The sequence below is a fragment of the Phyllostomus discolor genome, chromosome 11, assembly GCF_004126475.2.
Source record: "Phyllostomus discolor isolate MPI-MPIP mPhyDis1 chromosome 11, mPhyDis1.pri.v3, whole genome shotgun sequence".
In the NCBI taxonomy this organism is placed as follows: Eukaryota; Metazoa; Chordata; class Mammalia; order Chiroptera; family Phyllostomidae; genus Phyllostomus; species Phyllostomus discolor.
In genome coordinates, this window is record NC_040913.2 from 8,349,718 (window position 1) to 8,372,753 (window position 23,036).

At 43.9% G+C, this 23,036-nt stretch overlaps 1 protein-coding gene across 3 annotated transcripts in view; it reads right to left on the bottom strand.

Annotated features, from left to right (window-relative positions):
- Positions 1-1,391: 1,391 nt before the first annotated feature.
- GPR180 (G protein-coupled receptor 180) overlaps positions 1,392-23,036 on the bottom strand; it is a 28,231-nt gene continuing 6,586 nt past the window's right edge. Inside the window, exons 3-9 of one of the 3 annotated variants that reach the window (XM_036011230.1) lie at positions 20,592-20,792; positions 12,956-13,136; positions 12,764-12,813; positions 9,621-9,778; positions 6,508-6,699; positions 4,653-4,730; positions 1,392-3,511 (exon numbers count right to left, since the gene is read on the bottom strand). In XM_036011230.1, coding sequence (XP_035867123.1) covers positions 3,353-3,511; positions 4,653-4,730; positions 6,508-6,699; positions 9,621-9,778; positions 12,764-12,813; positions 12,956-13,136; positions 20,592-20,792 — 1,019 coding nt within the window. In that variant the 3' untranslated portion in view covers positions 1,392-3,352. The remainder of the gene's footprint in view (positions 3,512-4,652; positions 4,731-6,507; positions 6,700-9,620; positions 9,779-12,763; positions 12,814-12,955; positions 13,137-20,591; positions 20,793-23,036) is intronic. The other 2 variants (XM_028526569.2, XM_036011231.1) reach the window with 2 other exon arrangements.

Here is a 23,036-nt window from a genome sequence, read left to right on the forward strand (position 1 = left end):
TTTATAATAACTACTTGACTACTCAAAAGTCTTGCATATTCTCAGTTCCATATAATTGAATAAAGAACAGAGAAGGTATTATTGAAGTCACAATGGGAGATTCTATAATTTGATAATGCTATACTGCTAAGTACATGTCTGGAACTCTTTTCCATTCATTCAAGGTATTTTTGGAGCGTCTAGTGTAGCCAGAGAGTGTTCTAGGTGCTAGGGATACAGCAGTGAACAACGCAGACAATGGTTGAAGTCCTGCAGAATTTAAGCTAAGTACTACAGAGGAAGGACATAATGCAACGGAGCAGTTAGGATGGGGAAGCAGCATTAGATAAAATGGCATTTCAGTGAGGGTCTGACCAGACGAGGAGAACCACTAGGCTATAACACACACACACACACACACACACACACACACACACACACACCATCTTTCATATATAAAGTAAGGGGTTTATCATAGGGATTATAGGAGGCTGTTCGTGTTTGGCAGGTAGGAAAGGAAGACGGAAGTGAAGAGGGGACGCAAGGGCACACTGGAACCCGCAGGGTGAGCAGAATCCACGGGGGCTGAGTGGAACTCGGGCCAGTGTCTGTCTCCACGCCTCTGCCTTCCACAGCGGGGTTGTCCCGCAGCCCTGGCGCGTTTTGTCATCCAGTTAGACATACACCTGGCCTGGGAGTCAGGATAGCAGCTGGCACTCCCATGGGCCTAGGACGGCTTTTGTGTAAGTGCAATAGGAAGCAAGCAAACAAACAAAAACCCCCAAAGGCCTGTCATCACTAAGTTATTTAAAGAGGACATTTCACAGATAATTTCAGATTTTCAAAGACTATCCAGGGAATACGCACAGCCTCCTGAGGGAAACAGACGGAGGGGCTGACATTCTCGTTAATGTGTAGGTCCTCCTCTCGAGGTCCTCAGGACTCGCCTCTCTTCTGCTTTCATCGGACTTGGCTTGCTCTGCCTGAGATCGTGAGAAACTCTCCTGCAGCAGGCTCTTCTGCCGGGGTCCTCTCCCTGCCCCCCAGCAGCGCTGCCTGGCTGGGAGCCAAGGAGCGAACAGTGAAGCGTGCTGAGGTGCACACCTGCTCAGGTAGGAGCTAACGTTACGATACGTGTCAATAAAAATAAACATCCTCTGCTCCTTTCTCAGGGAAAATGCCAAAATGCCTCTAAAAAAAAAGAGCTCTGGACAGACCATTCATCTTCAAGAAAAACGTAAAAATAAATTTTAAAAAGTATTTTTCTGACAGAAAGAAAAGTGGAAATGTTTTGATCTTTTTTGCAGTATACACTCATCTTTTTGTAATCCGGAATGACGTCTCCCCATGTAACCGTTCAGAAAAGGGAAATGCTGTGCCATGACTTATGAACTGTAAGTCCGAGCTCTTTCTACTAAACTTTATTAACAACTCTTTTATACATTAATTATGAACAACTGTTTTACTTCATTTAACAATGGCTCTTGAATAACAAAATAAATTATCAGCAATTTCAACCATAAATTAAAAAATAAAGTAAAAACACCTGTTAAAGTTTCACAATGCAAGCACAGGAATATGTTGCATACGGATTGGCTATAGTTTCTATGTTCTTTGTGTAAGGTAACATGGAAATCATTCCCTTCCCATTGATGCAAGTTCACAGGATTTCTGAAAATGCTTCCCTTGTTTTATCAGCTGAAATTAACAGCACTCCAGCTGAACACAAGCTCCGATAACCGGTGTTATGAGTGAGACTCGGGCAAAGAAAAGGTCATGACCACTCGGCAGACTGAGTAAGACTAAAACATACCCCAGACTTCTGGTCTCAACCTGCAGCTCTCACTTATTAGATAATTTACAAAGACCTGTTAGAGATGATCTAATGAGCAGGCTGAACCTTGTCAGTCTGACATTTTGCTGGTCACTAGTCAAAAATAAATATACTTTTGCCTTTAAAATGATACACTACTATTCATTTCCAATAAGACTAGGTATAAGGGAAAAGAAGGTAGCCATAGATATTTTTAAGTTGTGCTACATTATTTTAACTTTAATTAAAAAGTTTAATTACCAGATCAGCGCACCATTTCTTACTTAAAAATGTAATACCTCTGAAAGTAGATTTAAGACATTTTTTAAAATAAGCCAGAGGTAAAAAGGAAAAGCCCCGAACAACCTCACAAACGGAAACAGAATAACCTACAATCGGTCACTGACGGGAACACTTATTCTATACAGCAGGTACCCACAACCAGCCAGCAAGTCTTTCCAGAGGCACTTGATAGAGTGTATTTCAGCATCATACTCAGTGCTGGGGCATCCCCCACACGAAAGGATATGGCTTTATTACAAAAGTTTCGAGATGGCAACTACTTAGAAGCCAGTGCCAATACGGATTAGAACAAATCCAGTGAGTATTTTGTTTTTCAATTATTCATAGAAAATTTAATCCTGATTAAGTATCCTTGGGCAGGAATTTGTGGGCCGTTGATGACTGAAACCAACATTTATGTGAAATGTTTCTGTTAATTTAATCTGTGTATATGGCTTAATTACGATTGGGGATTCAGCGTTAAGAGAAATGAATTATGTCAGGATTAAAGCTTTAGTCCCGTATCACACAGAACTCTTCTCTTCTTTTTAAACGCGCAAACCTGCTCGTCCTTCACCTCGATCCTCAGACTCGAACACCCTTTGTCCTCAAAACATGTACAATGTATCTGATTTTATTTCTCACACACTGTCAAAAACCCCTTGTTAATCAAAGTAAAGCCTGAATTAGAGCCAAAGTGATAGAAGAAAGCGGAGAAAAACCCCACCCACAAATAAACAAAAGCTTATTCATTTAACTATGAATATACTTGGTATTTATTTTCTGAAGCAAGTTTCATTTTCAATTCTTTTAAACTCCAATGTGAAATGCGTTTTCTTTAAAGCATAAAAAGCAGTTTTGGTCAGTGTACTCCACTGATTTTATAGCTGGGCTTAGGTTAGCTACGTGTAAGCAAGTAATCATTTAACTGATTACTGTTTATAAGCCTCTCAGACCTGAGTGAACTATTTGACATAAGACGAGGCATTATAAGTGGTGAATCTCTTACCACAATATCATAGAACTCTTTTCATCTTTATTTCCACATGGAAACTGCGTAAGTCACCTAATAACCATACTCTTTCTTCAAAGTTTATTAAGTATTTTTTGAAACATTTCATTTATTACCTTTTTCAGTTTTGGTACTGCTTAAATGCAGTCGTATAAATAACATGCTCTGCTTTCCATTTTCTTTTCATACTATAAGTATGAAAAAAAAAAGTCAGAATTTGGATCCTTAGCGCACCGCGTTCACTCTTCTGTCAAGAAAACCGGGCGTCAGAAGTGGGGCCGGCCCTTGTGCCCGGAGGGGATGGCCAGCGGCAGCGTCACCGAGGACAGCGAGGACACCTCCCAGTACAGGCTGTGGGACAGAAAGAGTCGGTAGAGAACCGCCATGGAGACGGACTGGCAAAGGATCACGCCTATTGTGACGACCTGGGAAGGCGAGAGAGAGAGAGAGAGAGAGAGAGAGGGAGGGAGGGAGGGAGAGAGGGGGGGAGAGAGGTTTCACTGCCGGCCAAAACAGAGGTCAAATTCAACCGATCACAAACCGATACATACTGCACTTCACATACACAGGAAGGGTGGGGTAAAAGCAGATTTGCAGTTGCTCATATGGAAAAATAATACAATAATTAATAAATAGCAAGCATGAACCATGTGTGTCGTGTACTCACAACTGTAAACCTACTTTGGCCTCACCCTGTATATATGCACACCCTGCCCTCCGTCTTTACCTCGGGCGCATTTTATAGTATGTTTTCCATAGGGAAATACGGCTGCTGTTCAGAACTGTAATTGTTCGGAGATGAAATTCTCTGAACACCTTGTACATGCCCAAAGGAGCCCCAGAAGAGCAACTCGCTGTGCCACTCCCCACTTCCGGTGCTGCGCCACAGACAGGGAGAAGTCGGGGTTCAGCTCCCCCAGCAGCAGGAGTACAACATGCCCCCGCCTGCCCCTTGAAGAGGACTCCAGAAGTCCTTCCAGAAATTCTCAAGTTGCAGACCACCTTATCCATTTTTGCCGACCACCTTCCTATCTATTTACCCTCTGTACACAAGCCAGGCTCAGGACACTTCGTGCGTTCAAGCGCACACCGCACTGCTCCTAACGGGCTCCAGGCAGAGCTGCGCATTGAAACCACGGGCTTCTCCCCTGACGGGGTGGGGACCGGGGTAGGGACCGACGCAGTCAAGATGTGGCGCACGGGACCGAGGCACCGCTGTGGCAGGGTGTTACGGCAACAGGACTGAGCTTCATAATTCTATTTTGATTTTTATCATTACACAGAACTTTGCCATTTTTTCTTAACAAAGATGTGTTATGAATTCTGATTTATAAAATGGCATTATAAAATAGGCTCAAACATGAATAACAAAGCTATTTTCCATCATTTTGCTCATGAGCTAAGTGGAAAATTTTATCTTTCATATTTTAAACTTCTAAATTATATTCTTACCAGTTCAGTATTTTGTTTCAAAGTTTGATTGGAAAGCACCCAAGAAGGCTCTGAGAGAAAAAACAGGCCCGGTCAAGACCCCCCAAAACCATCCTGATCACTGACCACACTCACCTTATCTCTCTGGTAGTCCTTGCACACGACGGAAACACACGCAAGAACTGGGTGGCACAAAAACCACAAGACACAGCCCTGGAACACACAGAAAGTGAGTCAAGGAAGTGCAGCAACAGCTTTGCTTTCAGAGCGTTCCAGATAAAACTAAAGCAGCATATTTCAGAGGTCTTGACCGACTTCACTTGGACTTTAGAGAACGTGTAGAACTTTAGAAAAAAATGTAGAAGTCAATTTGCTCCTGCTGTGACATTAATATTTTGTTTCTAATCAAATGGGCATTTTCTAGAGTATTTAATTTCAAAATCTTGGATCTTTTACACATGGACATTTTGACATACTACAAATAAGTAACAAATAGGTCGTTGAGAAAACCAAGGTGCATATATATGTGTGTGTTTCTGTAACAAGTAAAACCGGGCGCGCACATGCACACACACACACACACACACACAGATGCTACACGAACACTCGCGGTGACTGGGGTGGTCGCCTGCCGGAGGGCTATGCAGGCAGAAGCCGGCGGGGCTGGGCAAGGGAGCGTGGGGGCTTTTGAACATCGTCCCTTTCAGATATCTGTTCTCTATTTTTCCTAAAACCATGGCAATGTACTCTGTTTTCCAAAATTTAACTTTGAAGTAAAATAATAAGTTAATAAATAGTAGCTGTTGAGATGCTTAGTATATTGAAGATAAGGAAAAAAGATGCAGCAACATGTGCTTAGCGTGCTACTATTCACATAGCACTGGAGGGACATGCGTAGGGCTGTGTGTTAAAAATTCTCTGGAAGGACAAATGAGAAGACCAGTGACTAGATGAGAAGGTGATAACTGGGTGGATGGGAGAGAGGTAAGAAATGTTTTGCTACTCTGTCAATACTTTTGAATATCTGAACACATTCAAAAAATTAAATCATAACACATAAAAATAATTTAAGTTCAAAGAAAATGTTTGGTAGTGTTTTATGCATAGAACAAAAGAGGAAGTTTAGTTTCTAAAAACCTTAAATATATACTCCCTTTTCAAACAGTCAGCACTGCTACCTCTGTAAAAAATTCAAAAGTGAAGCGGCACTTTCTGGCCCGGCTAGTGCTTTGCAGGCCCGCGGCAGCAGCCTGGCAGGGCTCTGCAGTAGGAGCAGGGAGGACGCTCCGCCCCCTCCCCCACAGCTGCCGCGGACCACACAGAGACCAGCCTGTCGGAACACCACATAAGGCGGCCGGATGAGGGAATGTGGGTCCTCTCACCCCGACAGGGAAACCTTCTAGGGAGAAACGCTTGCAATGCTACTGCCCCCACTCTCTCCTGACCTTTTCCTTCATCAAATGGATCTAGGAAAAAAACCAAATTTGCTTTTATATCGCGCTACCACCCCAAGGGCGCGGAGCGGGCAATGGAGTGAGCGTCGCACATGGGCGCGCGGAGATGCTGCAGCTGCCGAGGAGCTGGGCCTGACCTGCGCAGGCCCCCGGAGCGCCTCCCAGCTGGGGAGCACCGCGCAATTCTGAGAACTCTCTCTAGCAATAAGTCAGGTAACTGGGGTTTTTTTTCCCCTTTGGAGAAAATGTAAACTGTATTCTAATCTGTTTTTTAAAAATTAAAATTCTGATACTACAGCAGAATGCAAAGTTCCCACTGGTGAAGGAATCATGGGCCAGGCAAAACTGACCGCCAGAAGTGGACACCACTGTCCCATGGGTTCTGCAAAATGGGGACAGTACCACCCGCTCCTGCAGGCTGGGGAGGAAGGCAGGGAGACGATGGCGGCTGGCCGGCGGCTGCCTGCATGTGCCCGCTACAGGAGGCGGACGGAAGCTGACAGTCAGGAGACGCCCTGTCCTGAGCAGACCCCTACCTTGGCAAAGGTGATGTAGAACTCCCTCTTCAGGGTGCTCCTCTCCACCGTGACGATCTGGTAGAGGCCGCAGCCCAAGGACAGCGCGAGGCAGACCCTCAGGACGATGAGGAGGACCCCTGCTAGGTTGTGGTGGGAGTAGTGGCTGTGAGGGCTGGTGTCCTCAAACTGCTCCCAAAGGAGCAAAATGCTCTGCAAAAAAAGACAGTACGTTTACAGAAACAAAATCATACCTGTTTACAATGAAGTACTTTCTCAAGTCTTTTAAACATCCCTTTAAACACATCAACCTTCTAGGAGGTTCTCAGATTTATCAGAGGATAAAGCTGTCAATCAGTGAAGCACAGGCAGCTCCTTCTTGGCCGACACCCTCAGCCAGAGAAACTGGATTATCACATGGGACCACACACGGAAGATAAAGAGTACTGCTGCTACGTGACTCCAGTGAGACATCCGTCAAGGTGGAAATAAGTGAAAAGATTAAGAGAATAAATGTAACTTTTTTCTAAATCCACCATTTTCTTATTCCAACACCTTATTAGAAATCAAACTGTTCTGCATTCAAGCCTATTATCTCACGGTAACTTTCAAATATCTGAGTATTTTTTGTGATCCAGAAACTAACAAGTCAGGACCGCTAATTTCAGATTTTATTCTTTTTCCATGGTCACCTCCCTGGGTAAAGGAGAGTATGTTTTTAACATTCACCGAGAGTGCAGTTACTTATCCTTAGTTGCTTTTCTCGCATGTTGTTATTGTAACAGTAAAACACTCAGCAAGCTGCTGTTTACTGCTGTTCGCTAGGAATCTGCACCCACAGTCCCCCCATCTTCACCAGCACCACTCCCTGAAATACATAAATTACTGTGATGGTTTCACCATCGTAAGTCAGTAGCCTTCTCTGCTTCCTTCACGTGCCAGCTCAGGCCTCAGAACTGCATCCTCAGTGGCTTCCAAAAGTGTGTATCAAAGCTCAAGTGTTAATTCCAATTCTTAGACTCTATGGAGTATTCCAGCAAGTCTTCCTTTTCTCACTCTCAAACCTTCTACGCCAGTTCTAGTCCCGCTGCCGTTCTTGACAGGTGAGCCCTGTGGCCATCCGGCACACGCGGATTTCCTTGTTGGACGGACTATTTGCTCCCTATGACTGAAAACATTCCTCTTCCACTCCGCCAAATTACACCCATGTGATTTCTGACCCCACATTTCCAAACTGAACTTTTACAACGAAGAAGTGCATAGCACAGAATTACACTTCCTGCCCTCTGTGAGGTGATGAATTTATTTGTGATCATTTTACAATGGATATGTCCATCAAAACATCAAGTTGTACACCTTAAATACATGCAATTTCCACTTGTCAATTATACCCCAATAAAGCAGAAAACCCCTACTGATTCCCATGACTCACTTTTCTATAGTTCGAATGCCCGTACTTTCATATATGTATGCGAATACGTGACCTGTAAAATGGACGCATGCATTCACACAGTCTCTGGTGGCCTGCATCACTCGCCTAGTCTGGGTCGTCCAGTACCAGGGCCGTGTCTAATGCTCTCTGCACAAAAGCTCACCTAACAGTCTAGGGTAGTGTCATAACCTCAATTCTTAATTTGCATGGGTCTGTGGTAATGAATTTAAATTACAAAGAAATAATAAAAATTCCATTTTTAAAACAGCCATTAATTGAGAAATGAGATTCTAACACTACTCTCTACAAATCCTGAATCAAAAACATTAAGTTGGTAGAATCTTGCCCTGATTTTAATAACTTCTAACTCAGTTCTTTTTCATTAGCCCTTCCTTCCTGACATTATCCCCTTTCTAAATATCACTATCTGCGATACAGTCTCTTCCTAAAATCAGTCCTGCAAATTCAGTATGACTACCCTCAGCAACTACTATGCTTCCTAAATACTAGAGGCACAGAGAAGAATGAAGCACAGAACTTACTGTTCACTAATGAATTTTGCAGTTTATTTAACGCATTAAAACTTAGATTACAATGTCCTTTATGGAGCCCAGGTATATATTTAATTTTCATCTATAGTCAGTGATGGTTACAAACTGGGTACCAATTTCTACATTTGTACCTTTCTCCTTAATTTCTATAAATCCACCGCACATAGGCACATGGAGATCCCAGAATAACATCTCGTACTGTTGTTATGGGGGAAAAATAAGGCATAGAAGGCCTTTCTAAAAGATCAACTTTAGACCTGGATTGAGTGTAGGCCTGCAAACTGAAAGGTTGCTAGTTCGATTCCCAGTCAGGGCACATGCCTGGATTGGAGGCCAGGTACCCAGTGGGTGGTGCATGAGAAGCAACCGCACATTGATGTTTCTCTCCCTCTCTTCCCCTCTCTAAAAATAAATAAAATCTTTTTTTTTAAACATTTTTTTAGATTTTTATTTATTTATTTATTTTTAGAGAGGGAAGGGTGGGAGCGGGGAGAGAGAGAGAGAGAGGGAGAGAGAGAGAGAGAGAGAGAGAAACATCATGTGCGGTTGCTGGGGGTTATGGCCTGCAACCCAGGAATGTACCCTGGCTGGGAATCGAACCTGGGACACTTTGGTTCCCAGCCCGCACTCAATCCACTGAGCTACGCCAGCCAGGGCAAAATAAATAAAATCTTAAAAAAAAAAGATCAAATTTGTTTCTGTAACGGTTTTCATGAACAAAAACAAGATCCATTTTTTTATTCTACATTTTGCTTTTTTCTTGATCTCAGATATTCACTTAAATTGTTTCATGTATAAAGTGTAGAACTGGACCTAAAGACCCTTGCTAATGGATGAATCTCAGAGTCACGGATTCACTCATTTAATTCTGAGTATTTAATATGTGTTATAACATATGAAAGAAAACTACTAACTACAAAATAAGAATCTAACCTAATACGAAACATATTGCACTTGAATAAGCTGATAGGAAGCTCAAATTCAGATAACTTACCACAATTCAGATTCCTTAATCAATCAGTCTTTAAAGTCACACTCTAAAATCTGCCTGCGCAAACTGCTCATGGGCCGCGAGTCTCACTCTGAAACGGGCTGCGTAAGTGTGCGTCTCCGCGCCCCGCAGCGCAGACGCGCCGAGCGCTAAAGCTCACCTGCGTGGTGACGATGACCACGGCGATGCCGGTGGACGCGGGGGTGGAGTCCCACTGCAGAGGCCTGCTTTGGGGCTTCTTCATTCTGACTATGGTCCAGCCCATGCACAGGCTCAGGAGGAGGTACAACATCTGAATTTGGGAAGCGATGTCAAAAACTGATGGGAAAGGAAAATCCAAGTCAACCAAGTTTTCTTAATACGAAGAGTGCGGTTCCTTTTGGAGTTGAGAATATATAATTATTTTTTAACCACAAAAAGATGGGCATTTTCAGAGAGAACCGATACAATTCAATAATAAGAGGTATTCATATATAAGATTGGAAGAAAGTAAAATTTTGCCACTGAATTTGTAAACATTCATGAGAACAGTGAAAATAATGGCACTACTCCTATTTTAACTTATGTACATATACATGCATATGTATGCCCTTAACACACCTTTATTAAGGTAAACTTTGTATCTCTTTGTGTTTCTCATTTTTCTTAGCTTCTCTGACTACATCATCCTGCCCTCTGTACCTCACTGCTCATTAAAGAAGACAAATTTTAAATATAATTTCTGCCATGTACAGAAGAATACTGGCGCCTTCCTTTCTCGGTCGTTAATTTTTTTTGATGGCTGAACCACAAAGCGAAGACTATTTTCTAAAACCATTCATAAGAAATCGGACGACAGAAGCACGCACAGCCGCAGTAACGTCCACTCGTGCGGCCTCCGTGTCAGAGTCCTGAAGACAGACCAAACGCTGCTGGCACTAGTGCGCTGCGCCACCGTGCGGCCGTCCCTCGCACTGCAGGGCCGGCCTGCTGCCGTGAGGAGGGGGCAGCCCAACTGGCCTGCACCCAGTTCAACAACAATCTATAAATACTTCAAGCTCCGCGCATATTTATTTTGGAAGATAGTATTTATTGACTCTAAAAAAGACTGTCCCTTTCTCATCACAGTGTATTTTGATTTAGATTTTAGAGTAAACGTGATCACAATTTAACAAAATAAAACTTTTTCAAACTGCCATCCATAACTTTGAAGTGCACAACTTTTACTTCCTTTTATATGAAGATATTCTCGGAGAAACAAATAAAACCAGCTATAGTATAATACTTGTCTTTAGAAGTTTCAAGCCAAAAACCCATGAACAATATACCTTTTCATACACAGTCTGACATATCTTCCCCCTGCTCTGCCATCCAAATTAAAACGGCATTCTCTTGCCCTGGCTGGCGTAGCTCAGTGGATTGAGTGCGGGCTGGGAACCAAAGTGTCCCAGGTTCGATTCCCAGCCAGGGTACATTCCTGGGTTGCAGGCCAGAACCCCCAGCAACCGCACATTGATGTTTCTCTCTATCTCTCTGCCTCTATCTCTATCTCCCTCCCTTCCCTCTCTAAAAATAAATAAATAAAATCTTTAAAAAAAAACCGGCATTCTCTACGTTTATGCTTATGTATTTATAATAGTGAATTCTGATAACAAACTGTCATTACGTTCGAATGACATAAAATGTGGCATTTCAGATCAAGCACAGTTTTATTTCATGATAGATTTTAAGTGACTGTGATGTCAATCATTTTCGTTAAACATTTCACAAATACATATTTAGTTACTGAAAGAAGTTATAGGCAAAGAAATATTCCTACATAAGTTGCTAATTTGCAAAACCAAATACCTGGGGGTGAAAACACCCAATTTTCTGCTGCATTTCTTTATACACCAAGTAATATACATACCGATGTAAGGCTATAGCTTTGAGGATAGGTAGAATACTGCTTACCTGTTGTTGAAGAATAACTGATTGTAGGTACAATACACAGATCACACAAAAAATCCCATTCTGTGAGATTTGATTAAAAATCTTAACATTTTAATCTTTTTACTAACCAAACCTGCTGTTGGAATTACCAAAAACAGCAACACTGGCGTATTGCAGCTTTATTAAAGATGTTTTCTTTTTAACCTACAGGGAGGATGCCAGACAGACTACTATGCTACTTCGCACACAGCAGACACAAAACTGCAAGAGTCCTTGAGCTTGTAAGGGCTTTGCTATTGATGGGCTTCTGTGTGTTCTGCCTCTGTAAGCTTCAACTTCCTCATCTCAAATGCCTAAGCTAGATTATTTCTAAGGTCTGTCCAGCTTTAAAATATTCTACAATTCTATTAAACATTGTGAGTCATCCTAGAGAGAAGAGCGGGAGAACCCAGGGCTCTGGGTGATGTTGGAGAAGGAGAGGCAGCTCTTGTTCAAGCCCAGGAGGGAGCCACGTGCCTTCCCTTCACGAGGAAATGAAAAAGTTCTAGCATCCTCGAATCTGCAGTAGGCAGCAAGTTCAGGATAGGGGGGCCTGAGATGATTACAGAGATTGCCATAAGATACCCTACTAAAGAGGGGTGAGACCAGAAGAGAAATAGGGAAATACAAGGAAAAGTGAATTCTAGAATGGTTTCATATTTAGAATCTTTCTTGGTGTCTTTCAAATCATAATGAGTTTTCCAGGACTGAGAAAGGCATAGGACCTGGTGTATGAAGTTCTCTTTAATGAGTCATGATTAGAGAAATGTCTAAATTATTTTTTCCCATCATGTTTAGCTGAAACATTACTTCATTAGAGTTCCTCTTAAAAATAATTAAAAAAAAAAACCCAAAGCTTTGAGGTCAGCTCAGTTATAAGTACACTCCATGGCTCTGAGTCAGACGGAGGAAAGAGTGAAAGAAGGGTTACAAACAGGGAGGAAACCCCCGTCAACTTGGGGTCAGGAGACTCAGGTCTGAGCCTCGGCCCCACCCCTCAGGAGGTGGCTGACAGCTGGAAATGCGCTGCCTGGCACTGAACCCCGGTTCTTGATCTGCAAAACAGGGAGAAGCAAACCTCCAGTTCCCTGAGGCTTTACTGATGAGACAGAAGAATGCGTATGAATATGCCCCATGAACAGCGAGGAGCGGCCCCCTTGACCAGTTAAGGGGAAACTAAACGGGATACATGGGAGCTAAACCTGTAGCCCAGTTTTCGGTCACGCTAAATTGTAACCAACCTTGAGGAGAAAAATTGCATTAGCACAAAAAACAATTTACAGAAAAGAAAAACAAACAAGAAACAGAGAGCAAGTTTCCATCTTTAAAAACAAGGCTCAGAAAGATACTCACATTCCGCCAAACTTCCCACAAAAGGGACCCCTATCCCATCTTTGGAGTAACTGAGGGAATTAAAGAGAAGAGTGTCAGTGTAAATTGCCAATGTGAAAAAAATTGTTTACAATCAAATCAAGCACAATTTTGGTGGACTAATTAGGATTAATTAGAGGTAATGATGAACACAGTTTAGTGGTTGTGAGTTACCTGGAGAAATGAATGTAATTAGCTAAAGCTGAACCAGCTTGTAACAGCAATGCAGTTGTCAGGACCTTTAAAACCATGTGCATGGGTCCTCCTTTATTAATAGCCTGCCACAATGACTGAGCATAAATGCAAGCAATCACAAAGTACACTAGGACTAGGAGGAAAAAGAACTCATGTAACCCTGTGAAGAGAAGAGAGGAGTTTGCTTCAGTAAAACAAGCCAGTTACAGTGTTGGGTTGCTTTCAAATCTTCCTGTCAATATATTTCTAGAACTTGGTTTTTAACTGAAGTCACAGCATTCACTTTTGTAAGAAAGAGAGAAAAAAGGAAATTACTGAAACTTAAAAATTGTATACTTTTGGGTAGTTTTAACCATAAGAAGGCAGATTAAACTAAACTAGTTAAGGTCAATCTATTAAAAAGTATAGTGGTCCAGGAATAAGCCTGAAGACTGCCCATTAGATCATAGCTTTGTTCACAAACAGTGCACTAAAATGACGATTTCAGCATCCATCGTTAGACAGACTTCTCACCCCTGGGACTTCTGTTGTGAGACACAGGAGCAGACTGAGTCAGTCAGCAACAGTGAAACACTGTTCAGCCTCACTCGGGAACTTTCTGGAAGTGAAGTTCCTGAGCCTCATCCCAGATCTACGGACCCGAACTCGGTGCGGCCCAGCAGCCTGTGTTCCAATACCCCCTCACGTGACCTTGACTGCGCCTGGGCGCGAGAACCGGAGCTCTGGGACGTAGCGTGACCTCACACTGCCCCTCGGCCCAAGCTTCCAAACACCTGCTGCGGCCAGACCCCCCTTCTGAAGTGAACTGTCTTCCTTCGGCTCCGCTCTCGTCAGAGAGGAAATCCCACCTGCGGTGGCCCTGTGACTCCACTCCCCGGTTACCTTGAACTGCGCCAGTCCAAAGACTACCCATTGGCCAACAAACAGCATGATTTGTTCTCAAAAACAAGCTAGGCTAATCATATTCTCTTAGGAAGTCAAACCACACAACAGGGAATTAGGCAACAGGAATGGAAGTTAAAAGGAGGCCGACATGGGGACAGGCCAAAGGAGTCAACCCAGGCCACGATCAAATTTCTGAGCACACTGACATTTTGAATGAGCGAAAGGAGCTGGTTGGTGCAGACAAGACAAAGGAAACGTGCAGCTTTCGTACTAGAAACAGCGCCAGCCACGAAGCAGCCTCCAGTCCCCACCGGCAGATTTTCAGTCGAGTCTTCCTGCATCTTCAAGATAAGTCTCTCCCACCCTTTTTCTGCACTATCTGGAATATTCGGTCGTCATTTTTCAAAAATTTCAGAACACTTTTACAATGAGCTAGAAGGCTAGCTTTGGGCTTAATGGCTTACATTTATCTGCTTACATCTGAAGCCAGTCTTTACTGTGAGGGCTTTTATAGCGGATCTAAACAACACCAGAGTACAGTGACCGTGGATAGGAATAGAGCTGTCTCTCCCAGATCTGTGGATGAACAGTACCGACTGCACTCACTCCATTCTCATTGTGAATACTGAACACACTCCACTTTCTCATTTGTGGCAGACTCCAACCGATAGGCAGAGAAGGGAATATTTCCATTATGTGAAAAATAACCTCCGAAAAGCAATCCGGATACTAACTGTAGGAAAAACGGCCAATGAACAGTGCAACCTCAATCATGTTTTTTTGGCACGGGCAGGAGAGAAGAGAGAGAGAGAAGTATTCCAGCCACTGGGTGTCCCCCCTGCTCTGCGTATACACGTGCTGAGAGTCCACTCTCTAGTCCAGGTGACAGGCACATTCATCCTCCAGGAGGGGAGGGTCCGATAACAGAAAAGGCATTCTTTTCCTTACAAAACTGCTGACACAGAAGTATTCCAGCTTCAGAAACAATGGGACAAAAAACCAGGGATTGTTATAGGAATGGAGCAAGACAGAAAATATGCTGATTATAAGTCAGTAAAATTCTTTTTTCTAGGCTTTTAAAATTCTGGTTTTTATCTTCCTTCTTAGCAGAAAGAATTAGACATGGCATTCTATTTAAAGTTGTATTTATTTATAATTCTCTGTAGAATACCCATGACAAGGTGAAGGTTAGACTCCATTAGGTAACAGACCCACCAAGAATAGAAAACCTTTAGACGATCGACTGGGTAATTGGGATAATACAGGGGAGGGGGAGGGAGGGAGCTTTGGAAAACAAGACATATGTCACCCGCAAGAAAATGCTTTAGCGTTCCTCAAGACTAAGTATATTTTCTAGAGAAAGCTAACGTTATAATCGACAAATTGCTTCATTGAGAGAATGTATTCAGTACATTGAACCAGGTCGTTTGTCCTACACTTTGTTCACTGAATTTTTACATAAATTCTTTTTACCATGACTCTGCCCACAGGGCACTTTAAAGATAAAATGTTAGTTCTGCACTCTGTTCTATTTAAAATAAATCACCTCTAGAAAAAAAGTATTTTTTTCTCTTCAGCTATCTACTTTTGTTCTGCCACTATCCTTCACAAGAAAACACTTTATGTTCACTTTGAAATTAAAATCTGATTTTAAAGTAGATGGACACTAGGTATCCAGTTTTCCTATACACAAAAGACAACTACTCTTAAGTGAGTGTGCAACAAGTGACAAACACTTCTGCTACTAGGAAATGTATAGATTTTAAGACAAGCTCACGGGGAAGAAGCATTGGCAAAATTCAGCTGGAAGAAAACTTACTGGACAGCTTCAAAAAGTCCGGCTCCAGCTAAACAGTAGGAGATGAAAGAAAAGAGGGTGCGAGAAGGGGAGAGCCACTGGGTCTGGGCAGCACTGGAACACTCTTGCCTACCGACCATGCTTGCTGTCCCGGAGCCCTGCGTCCACCCCACTGTCCACCCCACCGTCCACCCCACCGCCAGGTGTCGAGGGTGTGCCCTGATCCCCCTAACCGATGGGAGAAGTTCCAGCACCCTTGCCAACACCGGTTTCTCTCTGTCTGACACCTTCTCTTACAGTTCCCTCACCGTGTGTACAGCAAGCACATGTGACCAGTTCTGGCCAATGAAATGTGATGACAGCGCCTCTGGGGAAAGGTCTCCTGGCTCTTTTTTTCTGATTTTTGCCATCAATCACCCCTGAGTATCCCAGAGGACCTGTTCTAGGGCCCACCGCTCCTGCACAGCAGTGGCACACAAACAAGCTGGGGGTGAACGATACTCCAACGACAACTCGGGAGCGAGGCCGTGGATCCCCGAAGGTGGCCAGAGGCTGGCAGGGCTGCCCACACACGCCTCATCCACACAGGGGACTCCACACAGCGCGAGGCACGGGGCAAACTCCACTTTTGCTTTTTGGAACTGCCGGGGGTTACTTTTCTGGTATTTTCGATTTGTGATTGAGTATGTGGTACGGAATCCACAGCTACAGAGGGCCAGCTCTACCTAGACATGATGCCCAGATCTGCCACAGTTAACGTGGGAACGTGGCACAGGAGGGAGCGGGCCTAAGGACACGGCTGACCGGCTCAGAGCAGCAGGATGGACTGGTGCCGAGTAAATCGCCCTGGAGAAGTCTTGGAAATTCCGGTAAAGTAAGGTAATTAATCTCCTTACCGTCTGTACCATTTGCATGACTTTTTCCTGTTACTTGAAGCCAAGAACTTTCCAACCTGTTATTAGCAACATGTTATCAGAGCTAAATAGAAGGCCCAACCCATAATCTGCTGGGATAACAGAGGGGAAAGGGGCAAGAGAAAAGAAGGAACGTATCTGGAATCTCAGCATCAGGGACGGGCAGACGCTGACAGGACCCGTAATGTCAGTCCAGTGGCAACAACCAGCCTGCTTTAGACGGTAAGGATTCAGCCCTCGGAATTCCTGCTGCTTCTTCTCTTGGTCTCTAACGGCAGCACACATATAGTTAACCGCAACTCTATTTTTTTAAATTAAGAAGCAGTTTCATTTTATTCTGCCTTGAAGCATGACATCCCTATGTAGTATTTTGTCAAGCGACATCAAACTTGCCTCTGTTTTATTTATTTATTTTTTAATCTAGACCAATTCTGCAAAATACAGGATAAACCAAAGTCTGGTAGGTATAAGTCTGGTAGGTATAAATGGTTTTAAAGAAAACAACTTATAAAATTTAACCAAAATAATATGTAGCATTAATGACAGTTATATGCACCAGGTTATTCTAATTCAACCCTCTCAAGTATATGGTTTAATAGTCAGTGCTTAGGAGAAAGCACAGCAAAGCAATTTTCCCTGCTCAGGGCAGAAAATGAGACAAATGAGCGAAAGTTCCTAAAATGAGCTAATTGGGATCTATTTGCTGAACACAAACCCTATACCTAAGGCTGCAGAGTAGGAGAAATCCCTCTTAAGGCTCTACTTTGTACCAACACGTTGCCCAGACAACCGAATATGGACTTCGAGATTAGTGGTTCTGCCCATTAGAACCAACTTCGGAGCTTTGACCACCTACAAGTTCCTGGCTCCCACCCCAAACCGAATCTACCTGGGTCTCTGAGGGGTGGACATCTATTTTTTTTTTAAAGCTCTCCAGATGCACGCGCAGTGACAGGTGCAGAAACACTGATTTAGACTTTGATGTAGAATTAATCACGTTTTATGGCAACGTAGAAGTCGTATTTTAAGGCCTCTGGGCATTTTAATCTAGGAAATAATGTGACCTTTAAGAATTAAGCCAGTCACCTAACAAATATGAATACTTTTGAGTACTCCGGCACTTTTTGATACTTAGATTAGCCGTGCACAGAATCCCATGCTTAAGGAAAATAAGTACTGTGATGAGGTTTTGTCCCTAATTTAACTTTTGTTGATAACATGTCCCATGTAACTTTCCCCATCCTAACATTAAAAAAATTTAAAAAACAAGATTTTAGACATAAGTATAAACACCTAATCAAAGTCAGTCACAGAAGAATACAGATCAGGAGAAATCGGGACTAAGGACTCAACCGGAATGGTTAGCGTGAACCCTAAAGAAAGGGCTAACCATCATTCAGGATGTTGGAAAAAACACTGGACAATGCAGGGAAGGTTCGGGATGCGCCAGGGAGAGGACGACTGACAGGCGGTGGCTCGTGCATGGCGCAGGGCACACATCCGATCACTTCGTGGTCTATGCTCCATGTTCGCATGTCAGACTGGACACGCAGAAGGAGACCGGAAACGGGAGCCCGGACAAGGAGGAAGGAAAAGCGTCTCAGTGCACAGCAGCATCTCACGGATCTGTACGGTAAGTGAACCCATCTGCTGAGCTCAAGGCCTACAGCCCGCAGGGCACCAAGGGGGGAGAGCGGCCTCCATGAGGCAGGACGGAAGAAAGTGAGGGGACCCCTGGCAGGTGGAGTGAGGAAGAGGAAGCCGACACCCTCCCACCAGAACCCCATCTCCAGGAAGGACCAAAGACAAAACGGTTAGTGGCCGGAGACGCCTGTGATTCTGGAAAGCAACACCCGACCCCTCCCAACCAGAAGGCAGGTGGAGTTTTCCACCACAAAGCTTGGAAGCAACACCCGACCCCTGGAAACACACAAAATCCCAGGAACTAACTGACCACGCACACAACACGCTCTGGGCTCGGCCCATTTCTGCTGGGACATGCGCTTTTCACTTCTTTCACAGCGGCACCCGCACCCTGGCCTCTTTTTTTCTCTGCCTGAAAAATAAGTGCTTGATTCTCACTCCGATTCATCCCTGAAATCTCTCCTGGGCGAGTCAAGGTCCAGGGTTGCTCAGGTACAGATAAAACAGGAGGAGAAATTCCTCTGCTGGCCCAGATGGTGCAGGCAGAGGTCCTTCCACTTGGAGGCACGCACAGTAGGAGCGAAGATGATGCCCATAAGGGGCAGAGCCCAGCCTGGGAAAAGGGCTGGGTTGAATTGGATAAGGAACACAGAACCCCAGAAGATCTAGGAAATGGATTGGTTAGCCAAGGACCCATGGGAAGCCTGAGTAAGATTAGGAAGTTGATCGTTCTGAAAGTGCACCTGGTCCTTCTCACACTCTAGGTAATATAATCAGCCTGACAAAGACAACCTCTCTCTCTCGCTTCATAACCTGTGCTTGCCGGTTCACTCACACCGGCAGCCGTATGGCTGTGCAGACTGCACGTGCAGGCCTGGGCCAGTGCCGGCCAAAGCACACCCGGGGACAGACTGAGCCAGCTGGACAAGGGCAGAGGCTAACCTGGACTAAACTTTGGCATGGCCTAGGATTTTTGGACAGGGGCCTTTGTTCTGGGCCTGATAAAGACAACACTGGACTTCTTCCAGAGTGAGCAGACAGAGAGGGGACTCCGGGGACCTGGGGCACCCTTCCATTTCAACCCCAATAAATCTTACCACAACACCACCTTGACCCCCACGCGTGGGTCCCCAGAACAGCTTTCCTCGCCACTGCGTGAAGGAACCCCACTTCCTCCAGCACCACAAGGACCCAAACTACCGTAGTAGGACCAACAACTTCCCGTGACAATCTACAGTGCTCCGGACTACCATCGAGTGAAACGTAACCTCTGAGTTCACCTGCATTCAGAAACAACTTGAGCAGCTGACCCTTACGTCACTTCCTTCACACACAAAAACCTTTCAGAATTGACTACTTTAAAACCTTTAGCATCTCACTTTGTCACCATATAAATCATGTGTTTTCAGACCAAAGGACACTTTTTTAAAAAGTTGATCTCTTGGTACATTGAGTTAGTTGTGACCTGTGGTCCGTAACACAAGCTCCTTGAAGTGTTTCCCTATCGCTGGCCATTCACATTTCGAACTGAACAACCAGTTTTGGGTGATGTAGCCGCAGCTCCTGCCCCGCCTCCACTCGCCCACCTGACAGTGAAGGAAATGCAACAGGATTAAGTTTTTCTCTGAGCAGGCTGACTCTGCCAAATGGGTCGTGAACTCAAGAATCCCCTTTCTTTGTCAGACGTCCTACAGATCTCGGTTTTTACTCTGCCGTGCTAATTTACAAATCTGTTAGGATACTTTATGGCATGTCTATCACGAGTCACGAGAAGTCATGCATTTCTGTTTGGGCTAGGTAGCTCCCTCCAGTACCACAGTGCACAGTCAATGAGACTTGTAATGGGCGTAAGTACACCTGATTTTGGAAAGCATTTCGAACTTTGATCACACCTAAAACAGTCGAATCCTTAAATCTGCTCAAACGATTTATTAAAAGGATAGTCATACAAGGAAGCGCAGCTTCTAACCTTGATCATGGAATTTCTGATTTAGATTACTCAGCTTATTAATATTTTTCTGTTTATGTAAATGCTAACTTATCATTTTAAAAAGATCTAGAATATACAGAGGAAAATAGAACTATCCAAATTTCTACCACCCAACATACGGAAATAATCTGTTAATATTCTTGTACTTCTGATTATTCTCTGTAATTTTAAACATGTTTCAAATCATATATAAAATTTAGTGTTCTGCTTTTTTAACTTAATAGTATAGCTATTAAAATGCTATAGGAAGATTCATTTTACCATTTCCCTCCTATTGGATGCATGTTATTTTTAATTTTTCATATTCTAAAAACACAACATGAAGTAATTTGCGCATTAATCCCTCTCTGTATCAAGGACATGTATGTAAACGAACATTCTTACCAGACTCGCCAGCGCTAAAATGATCAAGCGGGTTCCCTTCCGCATCGGGGTTCAGTAACACCATTTCAAACGGTATGTCGTCCCCCTGAGGACTCTCCTCGTCATCTCTGCATGTGTACTTGTCTGCATAAAACACATGCCACGTTTGTGGATACGGAACCTGGGACACTGTCAGATTATGTTCCGTCTGGTTCACGGCCACTTGAAAGAGAAAGAAGATAGCACTTTCAAAGCACAAGTCTCCAACATATTCATGATTTTAGTCATATAATCAACTTGAAATTAGAATTCTCTTGTTTAATTCTTATAGCTTCAGACATTCAAACCCTGTTGTAGTATTGGCGTATGGTCTGTAAATCATAAAGCAGAGAAAAAGAACATAACCACAGGGATCACTATAAAAGTACTATGAAACACCACAGATGGGTAGAATGATTTCACTGAAACTTTGAATTTGAATTTGAAATGTTTTCACATTTTTCAAGTGGGTTAGTGACATTCAAAAATTTTTTCAATTAAATTTACTGGGGTGACATTGGTTAATAGGATTATACAGGATTCAAGTGCACGTTTCTAGGATACATAATCTATATACTGCATTGCAGTGAAATAGACAAGACACAAAGGTTAGCACTTTCATGATTTTTTGGGGTACAGTTCTGGGGCACCAAGTACCTTCACAATGCTACATGATCATCACAGTGACATATTTGAAAACTACGAGTTACATTGATTTATTTACTTTTAGAGAGAAGGAAACCGAGGGAGAAAAACAGGGAAACATCAATGAAAGTTCAATTTACAGTGGAGCATTCAACGTAGAAAACCGTATCTCACAGCTATGACTCACAAATACCTTCTCCTTCTCTTTGGGGAGAGTTCCCAAAATCCTTTTCTAACAGGCAATTCTTTAAGGCGGCACTACAAGTAGACACACAGACATGATAAGAATGTAGGTGTTATCACACTGGGTCGGGGCTACATAGTGGCGGGACAGAGGGGACTCCTGAATGTTGGCATCACACCAAGCCAACACTGCACTTGAACCCTGGCTCCAGTACTCACCTTCTGTGTGACCTTGGGCAAGTTACATGAGCAACGGCACTCACGTTCCTCATCTGTAAAACGAAGATAACACTAAGCGCGAAGAGCTGACGCAAGGACTAAGCTACGTGAGCCACTTTGTATGGTATCTGCCACAGGAGTTGCTGAATAAAGGCTACTTCTCCCTTTCCTTCCTTTATAAAGGGTGGTTTTTTAAAAAGGTGGTCACACTAACAAGCGGTTCCCAGTCCAGGGTGATCCTGCTCCCTTCCAGGGCATCTGGAAGTGTGCGGGGACCGTCTGGTCACAATAGCTGAGAAGACGCGTGGAAGGGGCTATGTGAAGCCTCATGAAACCGAAGGTGAAGTCTCACAAAAAGGAACAGTCCCTCCCAAGATGCCAACGGTACCCCCTTTGAGAAACGCTAAATGACGTCTAAGATCGCCTCTCAGTTTAGACCCACGCCTCTGACGGAAGAGGCGGTCGCTAACACCGCTGCCAAGGCACAGGACGGCAGCATCCCCAGCTCGAGGTACAAGAAGGAGTAGAAGAGTTAAAAGAGGAAGCCCTCACCCTACTGCTTGCCAACATTACGACTCAGCACATAAATGTACCTAATTTTCGAAGCTCGTTTTTCAGTAGTAAGACCAAGACACCTGCCCTAGCTGGTTCCGATTCCTGTGAGGAGAACATGAGACAGTATGTGACAATCCCAGGTCAAGGGTCTGATTCTGAACAGAGTTGACTCTTCTCAAACTGTATGTTATGATGGGCCGAGTCTCAGCTCTAGACTACCTGCACGGCAAGCTGACCAGCCTCCATCTTTTTCTCGACTAAAGAAAACAACTTTTTAATAAGCAGAAAACATGTCTTGAAATAACTGTGGAGATCTGCATATGTGGGGGATTTCAGAGGACATTAAGAAACGACTTACTGTCTCAGGTGTAATGCGGTGTTGCGGTTATGGGGAACGTCCTTACTGTACTGCTTGTTACACGAGGTGGACCGAAACGTGGTGGGTCGAACTGCTCAGGACACCCACAGCTTATCTCCTTCCTTGCCTCCCTCCGTCCCTCCCTCCCTTCCTGGCTTCCTCCCACCCTCCTTCCCACCCTCCTCCCCAGTCTACTTAATTCTCACTGGAGGACATTCCTTCACTGCTTCTTAGAGGAGGGAGAGAGAGAAACATTGATGTGAGAGAGAAGCATCGATTGTTTGTCTGCCCTGTGTGCCGGACCAGGGATTGAACCCACAACCTGGATACGTGCCCTGACCTGGAATCAAACCCGCAGCCTTTTGGTTCCAGGGCGTCACTCCAACCAGCCGAGCCCCACCGGCCAGGGCCCACAGCTTACTTTCATACAGCTTGATTAAAAACGAGTATCACAAATACAAAGCACA